Source organism: Brassica napus, chromosome A5, assembly GCF_020379485.1.
Source record: "Brassica napus cultivar Da-Ae chromosome A5, Da-Ae, whole genome shotgun sequence".
NCBI classification, from domain to species: domain Eukaryota; kingdom Viridiplantae; phylum Streptophyta; class Magnoliopsida; order Brassicales; family Brassicaceae; genus Brassica; species Brassica napus.
In genome coordinates, this window is record NC_063438.1 from 26823692 (window position 1) to 26841416 (window position 17725).

Below are 17725 nucleotides of genomic sequence, written 5' to 3' on the forward strand. Positions count from 1 at the left end.
AAACTCATGCTCTGTAATATGACAGTGTAACAATACGCAAAAGAGATTTCTATTCTTATAAAATTCACTTGACTCTGCTGAATGTTAAAGCTGTTTGCACGCTTCCGACAGGAACAAATGCAATACTGTCGGGTTAGGACAGCGAAGGAGATTCTGCAACCGCAAGCTTAAAGTGATCTTTGTAAGAGATTAGTTTTGTAAGGTTTTCATGTACATAGTAAAGTTACTAACAATGTGGTTGTGTTAACTCTGATGAGGAGGGTTAACAGTGAAAATTTTAATTACTGTTTCACTGCATTACATCAAACCGTTGACTACACAACCGTCAAATAAAACGAAAAGAAAACAAAAAAAAAATAGAATAAAGAAAAATAAACTAGATCTGGGAAAACGACGTCGCATCAGTCGTCAGAGTCATCACCTCCACCAAAGATGGAGAAGCGGTTGTAGAGTAAGAACAAGATCAGGACTAGGAACAGCGCGACGCCTACTGGAGATCCGCTAACACGGTGAATGGACTCGGGCTCTCCAGTGGAGAAAATGGCGGAGACGAAGGAACCGCGTTCAGAGGAGAGGAACTGGATGGTGAGGAGGAGGATGATGTGGAGCAAGAGATGTCCCACTGGACTGAGAAGCTCTGAGATCCCGTCTGTGATGGCTTCTCCTCCGTCTCCGAGGAAGAAGGGAACGAGGACTACCAATGCAACGACGACGGCGAGTATGATACCGTGTGGGGTAGATCCGCCACCGCCTACAACGCCTTGACGATCTTGGTACATTAGTGTTGAGAGTGCTGTTGTTAGAGTGTCTTTTTCTTTTTTGTTTTACAGTTGGAATGTCGACAGTAGAGACTAGAGAGCCTTTTCCTTTTTCAAAATTATAGGCCGTGTTTGAAAACCGGTCGAACCGCATCTCGGTCCTCTACAACCCAACAAGGAACAAGTACAAGGTTATGTACAAAGCATTCCATACTGGGCCCTTACGTGGCACCAGGGCCCTTTTTACGTTCTTTACAATAATAATATCCATTTTCAAAAATGAGTAGTAATAGAGGAATGTGGGTTTTGAGTCACTTTTGACACAGGAATATAATAGACCGAAATGAATAAGCTTATTGTGATACTTGAACATGTATTACATAGCCATGCTATAATAGTGTGTGTAAGAGTGTAGTTGAGTCGTCCATTTCACTAATGTGTATATTAATATTGACGTTTAAAGTATCTATGATCTTTATTTTTAACTAAAGGCTTTCAAATTTAAATAGCATAACTTTTTTACAAGATAAAGCGATAAAACCCTATAGCTTGACTATCTTGAAGAAGTCTCTTTACTCACGGATATGTGCATCAAGTATGCTTGATCCATTCCAACCTATACAACCAAATAAATTAGATATATATATCAAATGTTTAGAAGTTACGTGATAGTTAGACGAACAAGCACCAGCATGGCATCATAATCTAATAATGCCTCAACTCCAACACAAAAGACACGCTTGACACTTAGCTGAAAAGCAAAAAGAAATAATCATTTCTACACACACCAAGCACTGCACTGGCTGATACTAATTAAGTTCATGCATCAACAGTGCAATAACATTTTTACTTTCTACTAACAAAAGAAATTAAAACAACTATAAGATAACAACAATGGAATCAGTAAAGTTTTTTTAAGATCTCAATGGGCCAGCTACTACATTTTGATGTAAAAGATGCTTCACAAATATTTCACAACGGAAAACTGATCGTATTCACATGGTCACGTCTGAAGTATCTATCTTCGCAGATTTTTGGAATATACATATGACAAGTCCAAAGTTGGGTCCCCACGCAAAAAAAAGAAGAAGAAGAATTATCAAATATAATAATAGATCACAATGATTTATAATATGAATATGGTTACGTCAGAAGGCAGGCTCTTTTTTATTTTGCCTTCTGTCTCTTTGCAGAATTGTTCGTCTTTATTTTCACCTCAGGGACCCCTTTTGATGTACTTGTCCCGACCATCGCTTCCACATATTATATCATCTGAATTTATTAATGTTATCATAACACTGTGCTGTGTTACAAACTTGTGGTTTTTGGTCGGGACAGCAAACTCAATATGTTGGCTTGCATTAAATTTGAGTTCTTATATATTAGATTAGCTGGTTGGTGATCTAACCATGTTAATGATAGTGTTGTAGATGCTGTTGACTTCTTGTTGTGTTGCATGTCTTACTTAAAATTTGTGGGGCTCCAAAACAAAATAAGAAGATAAAACTATTGAACTGTTGGAATCATAATGCATGTGCAAAGCCATGTGCCTTTTGATTCCACTCATTTAATACTCAAAAACCCTAAAACCTGTTGACTGCTTTTGTTACTATTGTAATAGTATTATTATGTACCAACACATCTGGTTTAAGCGACACCACAAACATAATTTTGGGAGAATTAGACATATTAAATAATATAAGAATGTAATCATAAAAATTATAACACAAAACAGCAAGTATCCTAAGCTCAATTCTCCTAAAGGTTTTAAGCTTTTATAATGAATCATTGATGATGAACAACATCTAGCCAATAGGCCAAACATAGAAATGAAAAAGATAAATAGTGTGACATTACATTACTAGTTGTACTCAAAATATCAAACCAAAGAACAAATAAACAGCCTAACTAATCACATGAATGAAATAAAAGTACTTATAATGTATCTCTTTTAACTTCTCATAGTAACCAACGAAGAAACTGAGTCCAAGTTTTGAGTTGTGTTTTTATCAGTTGATGACTCTGTAGTAGTACCACCTTTATGAACAGTCTTGGCTCTCATTGGACTTGCAAACGCCCTTCCCCATGAGCTTTTATTCCCCATCTTATGATGATGATGATCAACCGTTGATGATGCTGAAGTTGATGATGATGATGATGTCATAATCATAAACCCACCAAAGATACCACCACATTTCACCATTTCATTCATAGCATCAGCTGCTTCACCACCACCACCATTGCTAATAACCTTTGAATGTTCTCTTTGTGACTCAATCCTTTTCAAGGCACAATCTCCAAACCCGTTAGAGATCCTCTCAAAGAAATCACCAGAGAAGCTTCTGCTTCCACACCCCACAGATCTAGATCTCAACACTTTCCTCTCTAAAGACGACCCACCAGCACCACTACCAACACCGTTAGCTGGCGTCTCTACAACAACTTTGTTACTACTAGAGCTCTCATCTTCTTCCTCCTTTATCACATCAATGCCTCCACCAACAACCTTGTTAGATGTCTCTGTTGTCTGGTTTCTTGGCACCGAAGGATGGCTAACTTTTTTTGTGGCGGCGGCTATTTGGTGTTTGGAAGAGTAGAGATGAAGAAACGACCAGAAGCCACTTCGTTTCTTGCGGTTTAAACTCTCACCGTAAGCAGCAGCCGAAGATTTGCTTCTCTTGTAGATAAGACTAGCCGAAGAAGAGGAAGAGGATGAAGAAGCAGCTGCGAGCATACTCTTCTTCTTGGCAAGAAGAAACGGGAGGCTGTTGTTGTTATTGTTGTTGTTGCTGTCTCTTCCAGATGAGAGTGACAGAGCAAGAGAGGTGGTGGTGGAAGAAGGAGAGAAGGATTTAGAAGAAGAGGAAGCAGAGAGGTGGTTTGGTTTAGGGAGAGGGAAAGAGGAAGTGACGAGCTTACCGAGCTTTTCTTGGAGACATAGTGGACAGATACCACCAGGGTTCTTTGTGTAAGGATGTGTTGTGCATTGCATCCCATCTCCCATGTCTTGATCTTTGAGGTCCACCATTGCAACAAGATAAGGAAGCAAGAAGAAGAAAACCAAAATCTATTAGTCTTCTCTGTGGTTCCCTCTGCTTCTGCGTGTAATGAAGTAGAGATTCAGCTTTTAGCTAGCGTCTTTTGAGAGATGGAGAGAGAGATTACGTGTTTGTGAGTGAGAGATGAGAGAGGAGTGTGTAGAGTTTGTAGAGAAAGAGAAAAGAGAGTCGAGTTCCCACAAGTGCACGTGAGAGTTCTGACCTGTACCGGCTCTTTAGCTCGTCTTCTTCGGATCTTTAATTATAATAGCTCTCTCATTTTCTTAACATATGCACCCAAAAAAAAAAGGAAAATTGATCGCTGGCTACATGAAGTATTGGCCATCACATGGCTAACCATGCAAACTAAACTAAAGTATACATAGCTACATGAAGTATATGTTATGCATGACAACATCCCTCAACTTAATGATGTTATGTATTTAACATCACAAGTTTAATTTCATTCATCCAAAAATTGATGTGGATGTTAGAGACCGTTTAAATATCTTATTTCATCAATTAAAATATAACTAATCTGACCGTAGTTTAACTAAAATTAGATTTTAATCCGCATTTTAAAAGCATAAGATTATTTTTTCTTAAATTAATTTACAAAATCAATATGTTTCAATATTTTTTGATAACTAGTATTTTAGCATTTGAAAACTATATAATTATATTATTTATATTTATATTAAATTTAAAAGTTATATAAGATATTATTTTATTTTTTAATTATAAAACTTATTTGACGTCAATCTAACATTTTATTTGTTTAAAACTTATTTGATGTCAATTTAAATCAAATATTATCTCGTGTATATAGTTATTAATTATATACTTTTAAGAATAAAAGTAATCAAATAATACAAATCTAATATTAAAGTTTTATTAAGTTTAAATGAATTAAGTTTTTTTATGAAAATATAAATAAAATAATTCATTAATTTAATAAATTTTATATTAAACAAATAAAATGTTAGAGTCAATAAATAGACATCAAATAAGTTTTATAATAATAAAAAATTATAAGATAAGTATATATCACAAAATTAATAAAATGAATTACAGAAATATTATTAAAATTTAATAACAAAACAGATTAGAATAATTAAAAACAAAATTAAATAATCCTATATAACTTTTATATTTAATATAAATAAAATAATATAATTATATAGTTATCAAATACACTAAAACAAAAAGGTTAAAACACTACTTATAAAAAATATTAAAAATATTGTTTTTGTAAATTAAATTTTGTTAAAAATATTCTTATGCTTTTAAAACGCGGATTAAAACACAATTTAAGTTAAATTACGGTTAGATTGATTATATTTTAATTGATGAAACAAAATATTTAAACAGTCTCTAACATCTACATCAGCTTTTGAATAAACAAAATTAAACTTGTGATGTTAATTACATAACATCATTAAGTTGATGGATGTTGTCATGCATAACTTATACTTCGTGTAGCTAGATATACATTAATTTAGTTTGCATGGTTAGCCATGTGATGACCGATACTTCATGTAGTCAGCAATCATTTTTCCAAAAAAAAACTCTTTCATTTTAATCTTTTTTTTGGCTCCATTATTCTTTTTTCTTCTTGGGGGTAAAATGTTAAGATAAGAGTCCAATATTCCACGTGTCTTTCTAGCTATTTTTAGTTTTATGAAAACACTAATTAACTTCATTTGTTTTTAAGTGACCATTTACATTACAAAAAATTGCCGTTGTGATTAAGAACAAAAGTTTAATTTTATTTTTGTAGGGTTCAACTTTTTTCACATTTGAAGATTTGGTGCAATATGTTTTAGCAAAAAAAAAAATCAACAAAAAGATTTGGTGTATTTGTATCTGATAAACTGGTTAGATCTAGATGACAAATGTGAAAGGGAACATTATTGAGGATTTATTAATTGATTTTTTTAAGTTTGGTTTAAATTCATAAACCGACAAACCCCAAGTAGCTTAAACTATTTTAGGATAAATTAGTTTAATTTGAATCTGACCCCAAAGAAAATAATCGATGAATAAACTAAACATTTGATGTAGAAGATCGTAGGGCCAACATTTCTAGCTTAATCACATATAGTTAAATAGACTTTTAATTTGTACTCCATTATTTTTGGTTACAGTGTAGAATTTTTTCGAGCCAAAACCCAAAGCATCGAAACTCGAACTTGCAACTTTGAGTCCCGTGTGGAAAGTCACTAGTAGAGTTACAAATGACGGATGATTCTAGTTTTATCGCTAATAACTATTTTTATTATATCCATGGTTTTAGTTCACTTCACTTTTTTTTTGTCAACACTTCACTTTTTTTAGTTATATCAATTTTACATTAAAAAAAAAAGAATAACTAAAACTTTTATGTTGGAGGTCGAGTTTCCTCTTAATTGAAGTTTTATGATCAACTAGTTTTTTAACGTATAAATATACGATTGACTCGTTAATTTCAAATATATATTAATGAACATTTGATAGTTGACAACAACGAAAAATACGCTTACTATGCCAATATACCCTAGTTGTTTCCCATGTTAGTCATTTTATAACTTTGGACCCATGCATGTTAGTGTGTATTAAATATCACTTATCCTTAGCTTTTCTAATTACTAAATTCACCGCCTTACGTTTGATAGGCACCAACCAAGCAAACAAAATCATTTATTATTCGCGACCTCTCCATTGTATTTAACTTATAAAATTGTATAAATTCAAGAAATGCTAAAATCGTAGTGCACCCACCTCTAAATATGGAGTTAACTATTTGATGTGAGAGTATCATCCATATGGTGGAAGTCCGTTTCAGATATTCATATATAATACTATCCAGAATCTGAGATTATTGGATCGAAGATCCCGTAACATGAAAAATATTCACGGAGACTAACCTCCATGAATATGGAGTCGTTAGTTTCATGCTATCAGTCAAACTGGTAAGTAAATAATCTGCACGTGGTATTGGAATAATTGAGGATCAGGGTTTCATGGTGTAAATTCGTAGAAGTATTGTGTTTTGGTTAGTTTTTAAACAAGGACATTCCGAGTAAGCTCCTGCCTCCTGCCAAAACGGAAGCTCGAACGTGACCTAGACACATCAATTATTTCTTAGATAAACATAATCTTTGAGGATAAACATATGAGAATGCACATAACCAGGAATTCGATTTTTTACTTTATTTTCAAGGGGGTAAAATTGATACGAAGATGAGTTTGAATGGTACAGGATACTGAGCTGTAATCTGTAACGTATCGAAAAGCAAGAGACGTAAGAGAAGAAAAACAAAATGTGGTCCAAGAAATTAATTACTCGTACCTTTTCTCGTCTCTACATTTACTATACAGTTCTTTGTCTGATCTTTCTCCCATTCCTTCTATTTATGGTCCCCTTCCACTTCTGTCAGGTTTAGTTACTACTAATTGTTTCTATTTTTATACACATAAATTCACATATATTATAGATCCCTTACAATTTCTAAATTTTACAGACATAAACGCAGTTCATATTGCTTGGGTGTAAACTCACTAATCTATAGGTGTAAGTGTAAGCCTAACCACGTACACTCGGTAATCTATGGGTGAAACCACATACACCGGTCCATGTATCTGAAGATGCAAGCAGTGGCGGACGGAGAGCATAACGTACGGGGGCACGTGCCCCCAACTAACTTTTTAATTTCTTTTAACAAATGCTATAAAGTGTATATAAGTGCCTCCAACTCAAAAATAAAATACAATGGAATTTTTTTTGTGACTCCTATAAAATCTGTTTCTGCATCTGCCACTGGATGCAAGTGGTGTTTGTAGATGTCAATGGTCTTCCATGACTAACTAGGCGACGAAGTCACTGATGCTGGAGGCATTAGTCGTTACTACATAAGGCATGCGGAGTGGTGGGTTACCATGTGGATGCAAGAGATGCTGAGATGGAGAAGGATAAACTGAGGGTTTGTCTTGACGTAGTCGTTGAAGTAGTTGCTGAGGCAGTGTGTGTCAGAGAGTGAACCAGGAGGCATGCAGAGTGGTAGAGACATGTGGACGCAAGATGCTGAGCTGGCGTGGGATAAACTTGAGGATCAAGTTTATACCGTGGAGAAAAAGGCAAGAGATAAACTTGGGGAGCAAATTTATGCCTTGAGGAATAAGTACATTTCAAGAAAAGGAAAGTGTACTTATTGATATGGAAGTTGTCCATATTCATGTTGCCTTGGAGACTAGGGTTTCAGGAACGTGGAGATCACTATAAAAGAGCTATGGAGTCGTCTGTATTCCATAAGACACTGGCTATTATTATAGAGAAATGGTGAAAATCCTTTAGGGGTGTTCTTGGATCGTGCTGAAGCAGATGCTGAAGTACTGACGGGAAAGAGACATGTTTGGGTAGATTAGGAATCTGTCAGTAACGTGTGTTAAAGTGTTAACACTAACGTTTAAAAGCTGATAAGCAAGTCTTGTAATAGATTGTTTAGGAGATTTCTAATAAATCATAGTTGGTTGCTTGTATCTATTTTGTCTCTTAATTCATCTTCTGTGTTACTCAATTGTGTTTTGCACTAACAGTATCCAGATCCAAGCAACTTTTTAATCTTCCTATAATAGAGTGAAGAAAGACTTAGAATCGTAAAATTATCAATAAATCATTGAGCGTACTTACTCCATAGAGCTTTATAACAAATGTATATGACGGCTTTGTATAACAAAGAAAGATTACATAAACAAATATTCTTATTGCTACTCCAACTTACTTTCTACTTTCATCTGTCTGAGATGATAATTTATTTTAAACAGCTCGTGAGGCCAAAGATCTTAAAAGTTTTGGCAAGTAAATGTGGACATAAAAAGGAAAACACAGAAGATGCAGCAGCAACGAAGTAAAGTTTCCGTTGAAACGCTGACCTTACAACCGCGATCTGGCTTGTTCCAAGGGAGCGCTCTGCAACACATATAGTCAAAGAGTCTGAGTTACAATCGAGAGCCTAAACGGTAAGATGCTAAACTGGACATGTTTATAGATATTAAGTTGATATCATTAAGTAATAGCCATTTAATATATATATATATATAAGCAAGTCTGAACAAGGTTATGTTAATACTCACCAGAGGAGCTCCTTTAGATCCCCTTTCAGCCAAGAAATCACAAGGCTTGAAGAAACCACCATAAGCCTTCGACCACTCATCTAGCTTTGAGTAAATGTATTTCGATCCAATGGAATCAGCCCAGAACATGATTCCTCCTCTGTTCACAAGAGATTTAGATTATTAAATTCACAATAACCAACAGAGAACTTGATACCATTTTGTTTGAATGACAAAACACTGACCTGTAAGGTGGAAACCCCATTCCAAATATGCCAGCGATGTCAAGGTCTGCTGCTTTGACAGCAATCCCTTCCGCAAAAACTCTACACGCCTCGTTCACTACCGGGAAAAACGTCATTTCAATAATCTCCTTTTCCGAAAGTTTCGCCAGCTGCAAGAAGCCACAACAATCAGTCAGCGTGAGATCTTCTCAAATGCAAAACGAAGATCTTTACCTTAGGGTCAAGGTTCACTCCTGATACGCTCCTTGCCTTCTCGATATACTTCTTTAGTTCAGGATCAGGTTTAGCCTTTCGCTTTTCATCATAAAGATAGAAACCTTTACGAGTGGCTTCACCTGAAAGTTCACAAGATTTACAAAAAAAATGTTAAACCAATAAAAACATTATATAGCTGTCCTCTCTGATATACCAGCTCTCTTGTCCTCTTGCATGAGTGGGATAATCATTGATTTGTTTGTTCGTTCTGGAAAGTTCTCGATGAATTGCGTAGCGGTTGCAATCGCCACACCGAATCCAACCAAATCGCACAATCTACTCGTTCATATAAGGAACAAAAGTATTAAAAAAAGGTGTATGAGGTTCACGTGGTTCTTTAAAATGTTATATACTACCTGAAGGGACCCATTGGCATTCCAAACTTGCTGACTGCCTTGTCAATCAGATATGGATCTGTTCCACGTTCAACAAGGAACATAGCTGCCTGTGTGTACGGAAAGAACATCCTATTAACTGCAAACCCTGTGCAGTTTCCCACCACCACTGGCGTTTTCTTGATCTTCTTCCCAACGTCTAACAGGTCAACAATTACTTGGGCAGATGTATGATTGGTCCGAACTATTTCAAGTAGTGGCATGACATGTGCCGGACTGTATCAGAAAAATGAACAGACATGATTCATCTAGAGCGAACAAAAACACTACAAGCATAAGACTTCATCCAAACTGCAAAGGATAAGTAAGCACCTGAAAAAATGTGCTCCAATAATCCGATCCTGGGACTTGGTCCTCTCCCCAATTTTGTTTAAATCAATGGTAGATGTGTTGCTAGCAAGGATACAATGTTGAGGACAGTACTTCTCTAGATCAGCAAATATTTTCTGTTTCAAAGATATATTCTCAATGACAGCCTGTCCAAGCCACCAAAAAAGACATTAAACAAAGTCAGTCACTTAGCTTGCCATGTAGAAAACAACTTCAGCTTCACTATGCTCATTATTACCTCGATGACCATGTCCACATCCCTAAAGCTTTCATAGTCAAGAGAACCTTTAAGGAGTGACATGGTTTTCTCAAACTTTTCCTGGGACATCCTTCCTTTCTTTACACTACTCTGAAGATTAGCTGATAAATTAATGAAATTAGTCAGATAAGCGTTGGTAAGCAATGTTAGAGAAATCAATCCCCACCTTTGACCCTGCCAAGTCCAGCCTCCAAGAACTTCTCATTTACCTCCTTCAGAATCACTGGATAGTTACTGAGGATCAATGCAGTGGCTATGCCAGATCCCATTAACCCGCCTCCAATTATGGCTACCTTTTTAATCTTCCTTGGCACCAACCCACGATCAGTAACTCCAGGAACCTGTCCATAAGATATTAGATTGGAAGGAATCAAAAACAGAGGGAAAGCTATTAGTTACAATTTTGTAATAAGAAAAAAAAAGAAACCAGAGGTTTGGTAGTACATAAGTCTAAATGACATGACTGCATAAACACTCACACACCTTTGTAGTTCCTCGCTGAGAAAAGAAGACATGGATCAAGCTTTTGGTGGTATCCAGCTTGACCACTTGTGAAGAGATTAGAGCCTCCTATAAGTGACAATGTGATGGAAATTCATAAAAGGTTAGTACACTCAGGGGAAACGTTCAACAACATATAACGCAGCTACGACAAGATAGTAATATATACCTTTTCTAAACCAGCCCTAGAACCAGAAACAATACCCACTTCAACAGCCTCAAGGCACATTAAGGGGTGTTTCAGGTTGGGGGCTTGCCTGCGTGTCTGATCCTTGGCAAACTTCAGTATCTCCCTTGCCTCTCCAAGAGGAGGCAACTTATCAGTCTTTAAAACACTAGAAACCCATGGTTTTCTTCTCTCGGCTATGTCAAGAGCCCAGCGACGAGCAGCGTTTAGTAACTCGGCAGGTGGCACGACAGCATCAACAAGACCCAATGAATGACCTTGCTCAGCTTTAACCGGCTTAGAAGTCTATAAATTTCAACAAAATAAATATCGTTACGATTTTAAACAAAGCAGAGTAACCCTACCATAAGAATAAGGCCTTGACGACGTACCAAAATCATCTCAAGGGCTTTTGTAAGACCAACAAGACGTGGAAGACGCTGTGTTCCTGCATCAAATCCAAAGTAGCATAATTAAGAAAGTAAAGAACGGAAGTGACTAGATTCTTTCAACATAAACATGAATCACATATCCCCGTCCTCATAGTCTAGTTTGCTTTAAAAAATGTTTTCAGTTCTTATGCCAAGAGGTTTTAAAACATATGATTGTTCCATAGGATTCAAAGTTTCTAGCTTCTATAAGATCAAAATCTGTATGCTGCTGACGGGCCGCAAAAACATTAATTATTTGACAATTAAGTACCTCCAAACCCAGGAATAACACCGAGTTGCAGCTCAGGCAGACCTAACTGTGCACCAGGGGTTGATATCCTTGCATGGCACGCCTGAAACAAAAAAAAAAATACAATTGTATCAACATCCACCCTAATAAATAATGTTCACCAGACTCGGCAGTTTCTAGAGGAGTTTTGTAGTATATAACATAGAAAGTCTACCATGGCGAGCTCTAACCCTCCTCCCAAGGCAAGCCCATCAATGGCAGCTACAGACGGTTTCTTTGCAGCTGAAATCCAAAGAAATTAATAGACACCACTCAGAAATAATAAATCACCATAACCATTAAAGGTTAATACCTTCAAGCAAATCAGTGATGATGTCTATTGATATGTATCCAGGCTTTGGCGCTTTTCCTGAGAAAATAAGCAGTATCGATTACTACAAACATCAATACAATCAGCAAAGATACCAAGAGACACTGAAAACGTTACTTGTCCCTTTCTGAATATCACCAAAACCAGATATATCAAATCCACCAGAGAACCTCCCCTTGGCACCTGCAGTATAAGCAGAAAAAAAAACACAAAAGCCCATTAACAAAAATTTGCATAAAACGTATATTCTATTATTGGCAAGGAAGAGAATGATTACCTGTAATAACAATAGCTTTAACATCATTCCTGCTCAAGGCCTCCTCGTAATTACTTTTAAGGTTCTCTAGCACTGTACAGAAACAGAGTATCAGCTACAGAACATTTGTTTTTTCTAGATTTGGGCCGAAGCCCATAATCCTCAGGCCCAGGCCCAGGCCCAGGCCCGAATAACGCTATTTGCTAAAACTAAAAGACAACCCCATGAGATTAAACTATTAGTAGTCCCAATTTCACATAATCAGATCATATATTTTTGATCGGAAGCTAAAAATCGCAGAAACGAATTGGGAGAGGATCAAGCACCGATTGAAATTGACCTAGAATTGTGAATAGGTGATGAATCCAAGAGATATCAGATCAAAAATTACGTAAACAAGGTGGAAGAGGAGCAGAGAGTACCGTCGAATGATAGTGAATTGACGGGAGGGTTGATGAGCGTTATGACGGCGACGCCATCGCCTCCAACTTCCATCGTCGCTTTTCCCTTCGGTCGTGAAGCCATTCTTCGAGCTCGGTTTCGAATTTCTCTCTTCGATCCTCTTCTTCGTTTGAGATTCCGAGTCAAAACTTGGATATAAAAAGAGAGAGAAACGTGGAAGTAAAGATATAAATAGAAAGATGACGATTGGTGACGTATGAATACAGTGCCACACTCCTCTACGCAACGCTGCGTTTGGATAATAATAATAATTATTTTCTTTCTTTTTGTCAATAATAGATTGTTTTCGATAACTGAACATATTTTTTTTTTCAAATTCTATTCTTTTCCTGGATGTAAATTTTAACTAAAAAGGATTTGACCGTTGGATCTGCTTGCATTTCTTAATAAAATTGTGTGATCTGCTACCAAACTTGACGAAATTTAATCAAATCCATTTTTTTTTTGTAACCAGACAATAAAAATCGTAAATGAAATTCATATTCTTAGACATATATTCAAATCATAATAAAAATGTATTCATAAATGAGATATCGAGTAAGCTTTCACATAGGAAGTACTAAAACATGCATTATTTAGACATTAATCAACAATCATGACTTCATATCTGTTAATGCCTCATAAGCTGCAAGAGATATATATATACATTTTCCCCTAAATTGCATACATATATACACGACATGAAATCGATAGATGTCATTTGAGAATCAGATTTTGTTGGTGATCTGATTTGTCGGATGAGAAGTACTTATGTAAGAGAGAGAGAGAGAGATCAAGTGTCCGATTGGTAATGAGGCTGTTGAGGCTTTGTGGTTGTGTAAAATATCTTTTCACCAACAAGATTGATTTTTTTTCCCCATGGATGATCGAAAAAGTGTAACGGTTGGCCACACACAAAATAGAAAAGTGTAAATTTATGCATGTAAGGTTCCTAGTTCACGTTCCAAAGATAATGTTGGGCATTTAAACATGCAATAGATTATTTAGGAAGCGGCTTTATATTCGAATCCAAAAGTTTCCATTGTTTGGTTATGTCTATTCACTTAGCTTAATTATATTACTCACGAGATGCAAAACTCACGATGAAATGACTAATGAGCTACAAATAATCATCCTTCAGACAATTTTACAAGAACAATTTTAAAACAAAATCAAATACAATCTCCTACTACATGTTCGCAGAGTACGGAACTTGTGTTTGTGGAATCCACGTATCACCTACTAAGAACCTACCCCCAGTATATAACAAAGCCTCTTCAGGGCTTAGCTTCTTAATACCGGGCCATTTAACTCTAAGAGCCTCATTCGATCCAGGCCCAGCATTCAAATGCTCAGCGTAGTACAACGTCTTGAGCGCGAAGTCACCCTTCCACGGTAGCCATCCCGCGGGATCGATCACGTCATCGATCGTCGTCTTCATGATGATAGTCCTCGAGAACTCCTTCCACGGTCTTCCTAGATACGCTTTGTTCACAGACTTCACCCGAATATACGCCGGCTCTCCCATTATATGACAGTTATGTAGCACCAAACCCGTCGATTCACGGACGTCGCTCCTTCCCTGAGCGGTGACCATACACGACTGGCCTCTCTTAGGTTTCCGGACGACGATGTTACAGTTCTGGAGTATGCATTTAGCGTCTCCGAAGATGAAATCTACTGTCCCGGAGACTGTGCAGTCACGGTAGAATTGTCGCTGAGAGTGGACGTATAAGGTGTCTTGGTAACCGTCGATTTGACAGCTGTAGAACACTGCGTAGTCCGCCGAGACTCTCAACGCCACCGCTTGTCCTCCCTTTCGTCCAGCCGTGTTCTCGATCCCGATGTTTTTCGCTGTGAAGTGCTCGCCTTCGATTGCTGCCAAAACAAATGGTTTTGTAACGTTAATTTATAGATGTTGTCACGTGATTCATATAGTTCATGTAATTTTTAATATAATTAAAGTATGTTGTCATGTGATTCATATAGTTTATATAATTTTCGATATAATATTATGTGGTCGCATTCGTTTATGTAGTGAATCATTTTTTAATAAACATTTGAAAGATGAAACTTACTGAGGGTGGATGTTAGGAACGTCTTGACTTTTCCAATACCGAAATTGAGGTTGCCGGTGATTTTGGTCTTGTTTGGTCCATCACCGATGAAAGTGACGTACGCCATTTTCTTCGTGACCTTGACTCTCTCCTTGTATATACCTTCTTTGATGTGGATGATGAATGGCATTCTGTTATTTTTAGGAACAACTTTTAATGCGTCGGTGATGGTCTTGAAATGGCCACTTCCGTCTTGAGCCACTGCAACATTAGCCTTCACTGGTGGTCCTCCTCCTTTTGGTTTTGGTTCTGCTTGCATGAGCCTCCGTGCATGTGGTCCAACCCATGTTGGTATACCATCTTCTGTATACAAAAGCTTTCTCGCGTACTTTGCAAGAGCTCCGGTTAGTCCTGGTAACATCAACACTCAGCGTTACATATTCATTTTTTCAGGCCAGTTTTGAAATTTTAAAGGCTATAGACAATTTATAAGGAAATCTAATTAAAATGTTTTTTAATTAATTCATAAATTTTTGGATGTGATAGACTGATGTTTCATTTGTCTATATTCAGGATCGGCTAAGACTTTTTCGTATGGATAATTTTAGAGATAGATTGAAAAACATACCTGTGATGTTGGAATTTGGGAGAATGGTGGGAAGATCAGTAGTCATGGCAAGGCTATTGCTACTAAGCTCTCTTGATGATTTGAAGATGTTGAGCATGTCACGCTTAAGATTAGACTTAATCTCCTCGAATGTATCAATACATGTTTGCTGGAAAGCAATGGAGCCACTTAGCCAAACCCTAAGATCCTCAACAAAGATTTCAATCTGAGTAACTGAGAACTCACGGTCAACACACTTTTTCAGATCATCAATAGCGTCGATCATTAGCCTCTCACAGAGCTGGAAAGCGCCTTTGGCTCCTGGGTCTTTGTCAGCCTTGGGTTTAACATCTTCAGAGGCTTTCTTGAGGTTGTCGTTGATGGACTTGATAGTTGCGTTGAAGCTGAGCTTGATGAGTTCAAGAGGCTCGGTTGAATTGGGAGAGGCGTCCATTAAGCTTTTGACGCAGGCTTCCTTGAAGTCAGTAGGTGCACAAACTGCTCTAACGGCTTTGGTGGTTGTCCGGATTTGGTTTTCATTGGGAGTGTGTTTAGATGTTACGACAGCTACAGAGACAACCATGATGACTAGCAAACCTGAGACACTACCGGCGATGAGGCATTTCTTTTTCTTGTCACCATCAACCGTCATTTCTTCTTACACAAATCTAGTTTTCAATTTTGTTTTCTTCTAATTTTCCTAATATGTTTTTTTTACATGTTAGAAATGGAGCAGACGAGGCCTGCAACTGTGGCTATAAGGCCTCTTTGGTGTTTAGTATTTACAAATGTTTAAACAAATGGATAGAAAAATCTTGATGGGGTTAAATATAGAGATGAGTTGTAATGCTATTTTTGGGTTTAAGGAAAGAATAACATGAGGTTATGTTACATTTTCTGTCTTTAGGAATATTTTTATTTGTTTCCTTACAAGTTTTGTGGTCCTTGTCTCCATCTAAACGTTTGGTTTCCCGCTTTTACCATAACCCTATGAATAGTGGTCTTGAGTTTGTGGTATGAAATGAAATTATGTTAAATGTGATCTTCATAATCCTCTTAAAGAAATCTGTGTGACTCTAATGATTCTTACTGAATGAGGAATTGATTTAGAGATCAGCGAGTAAAGAGCAGTACGACAAGGCACGAGAGGAATCTCACAATGCATTATCATTAGCAGGTATGAAACAGATGAGAAGATCCTCTATATATAAATTTGTGTCCGTGTGTATTTGTGTTGTTCATGTACATATGCAGTTTTTTTAACCGCCTTTATTGAACTTCGAGTACTAGAGCAAATGATCATATGGTTTAGCCAAAAGCCACATGAGGCTTCAGTGATGTCTCTCTCTTAAAAATTTTAATTCATATATTTTACAGAAAAAGATGCAACACTACTAGACTTAACAACATTAACAGTAAATAATCGTTTTTGGGTGGGAGTCACAAACACAAACTGAACTCTAAACCTGCCTGATGATGAGTCCATTATAGATATTAATTAGATTCCCCTGTAGCAGAGATTTCATCTTATTTAAGTCAAGCCTCATATTTTTCATCCTCATACAACAACGTACAAGCAGCTAACATTCACATGCTTTACCACTTTTTTTTAGTTGAAACTGAAGCTTTTTTTTCTTCGTTTTGGAGACAAACAAAATGGGATTTATCTAACATAATCATATTTTAAGAGGATTCTAATTTGAATTGCAAATATATTTTGATGGATCAAACTGTATTGTAAATAAATCAACACAGCTTATTTGAATTGAATAACATCAATTTGTTCAACACATTTTATTATGTTGAACAAATTATTGTTATTCAATCAATGATATTAGAATCCTCTTAAAATAAAGAGAAAATTGGATAAATGAGATATTTAGAATTTGGGTTTGTCCCAATACAATTTTTTGATTAGGCTATTTTGGATACGTTTTACCTTTTGTAATGGAAAAAATAATAAATTAAAATGATAATATATCAAAAAATATGAAAACTATTAGAAACATAAGTATGAATATTTATAGGTTCAACTTTCTTATAAAAACAGTAAAATCATATTTTATTTTATGTCATATCTGAGTATAGAATACTCATTTTGGTTATCTACTTAGTTTAGAATCGGATACAAAATATCATACACTGATCTAGCTTTGGTATATAACGCAAACAAAATTTTTTTATATATTTTATCTTACCTATAATTCGTTCATTTGTATTCTGGCAAGATATCGTTCGTCTACGTAAAGTTTCTAGAATTAACTATATGTTTTAC

The 17725-nt window shown here is 36.2% G+C and overlaps 4 protein-coding genes across 4 annotated transcripts; all 4 read right to left on the reverse strand.

Moving 5' to 3' along the window:
• Nucleotides 1-257: 257 nt before the first annotated feature.
• LOC111213651 lies at nt 258-932 on the reverse strand. Its single transcript, XM_048780075.1, has one exon. The coding sequence runs from the start codon at nt 777-779 to the stop codon at nt 402-404; it is 378 nt and encodes a 125-aa protein (XP_048636032.1). The 5' UTR covers nt 780-932; the 3' UTR covers nt 258-401.
• Nucleotides 933-2550: 1618 nt separating this feature from the next.
• Nucleotides 2551-4043, reverse strand: LOC106348745. Its single transcript, XM_013788543.3, has one exon. It carries the CDS (start codon nt 3784-3786, stop codon nt 2710-2712), a length of 1077 nt encoding a protein of 358 aa, XP_013643997.2. The 5' UTR covers nt 3787-4043; the 3' UTR covers nt 2551-2709.
• A 4377-nt stretch (nt 4044-8420) lies between these two features.
• LOC106348746 (glyoxysomal fatty acid beta-oxidation multifunctional protein MFP-a-like) lies at nt 8421-13011 on the reverse strand. Its single transcript, XM_048780076.1, has 18 exons — nt 12768-13011; nt 12367-12438; nt 12207-12272; nt 12072-12128; nt 11934-12001; nt 11741-11822; nt 11431-11486; nt 11042-11344; nt 10855-10941; nt 10538-10712; nt 10351-10472; nt 10095-10258; nt 9744-9998; nt 9542-9663; nt 9346-9467; nt 9133-9281; nt 8909-9047; nt 8421-8744 (listed from the first exon to the last, which is right to left on the reverse strand). The coding sequence occupies exons 1-18, from the start codon at nt 12868-12870 to the stop codon at nt 8709-8711; spliced, it is 2178 nt and encodes a 725-aa protein (XP_048636033.1). The 5' UTR covers nt 12871-13011; the 3' UTR covers nt 8421-8708.
• An 809-nt stretch (nt 13012-13820) lies between these two features.
• On the reverse strand, nt 13821-16235 carry LOC106348747 (probable pectinesterase/pectinesterase inhibitor 23). Its single transcript, XM_013788545.3, has 3 exons — nt 15472-16235; nt 14865-15254; nt 13821-14664 (listed from the first exon to the last, which is right to left on the reverse strand). The coding sequence occupies exons 1-3, from the start codon at nt 16100-16102 to the stop codon at nt 13976-13978; spliced, it is 1710 nt and encodes a 569-aa protein (XP_013643999.2). The 5' UTR covers nt 16103-16235; the 3' UTR covers nt 13821-13975.
• Nucleotides 16236-17725: the final 1490 nt, after the last annotated feature.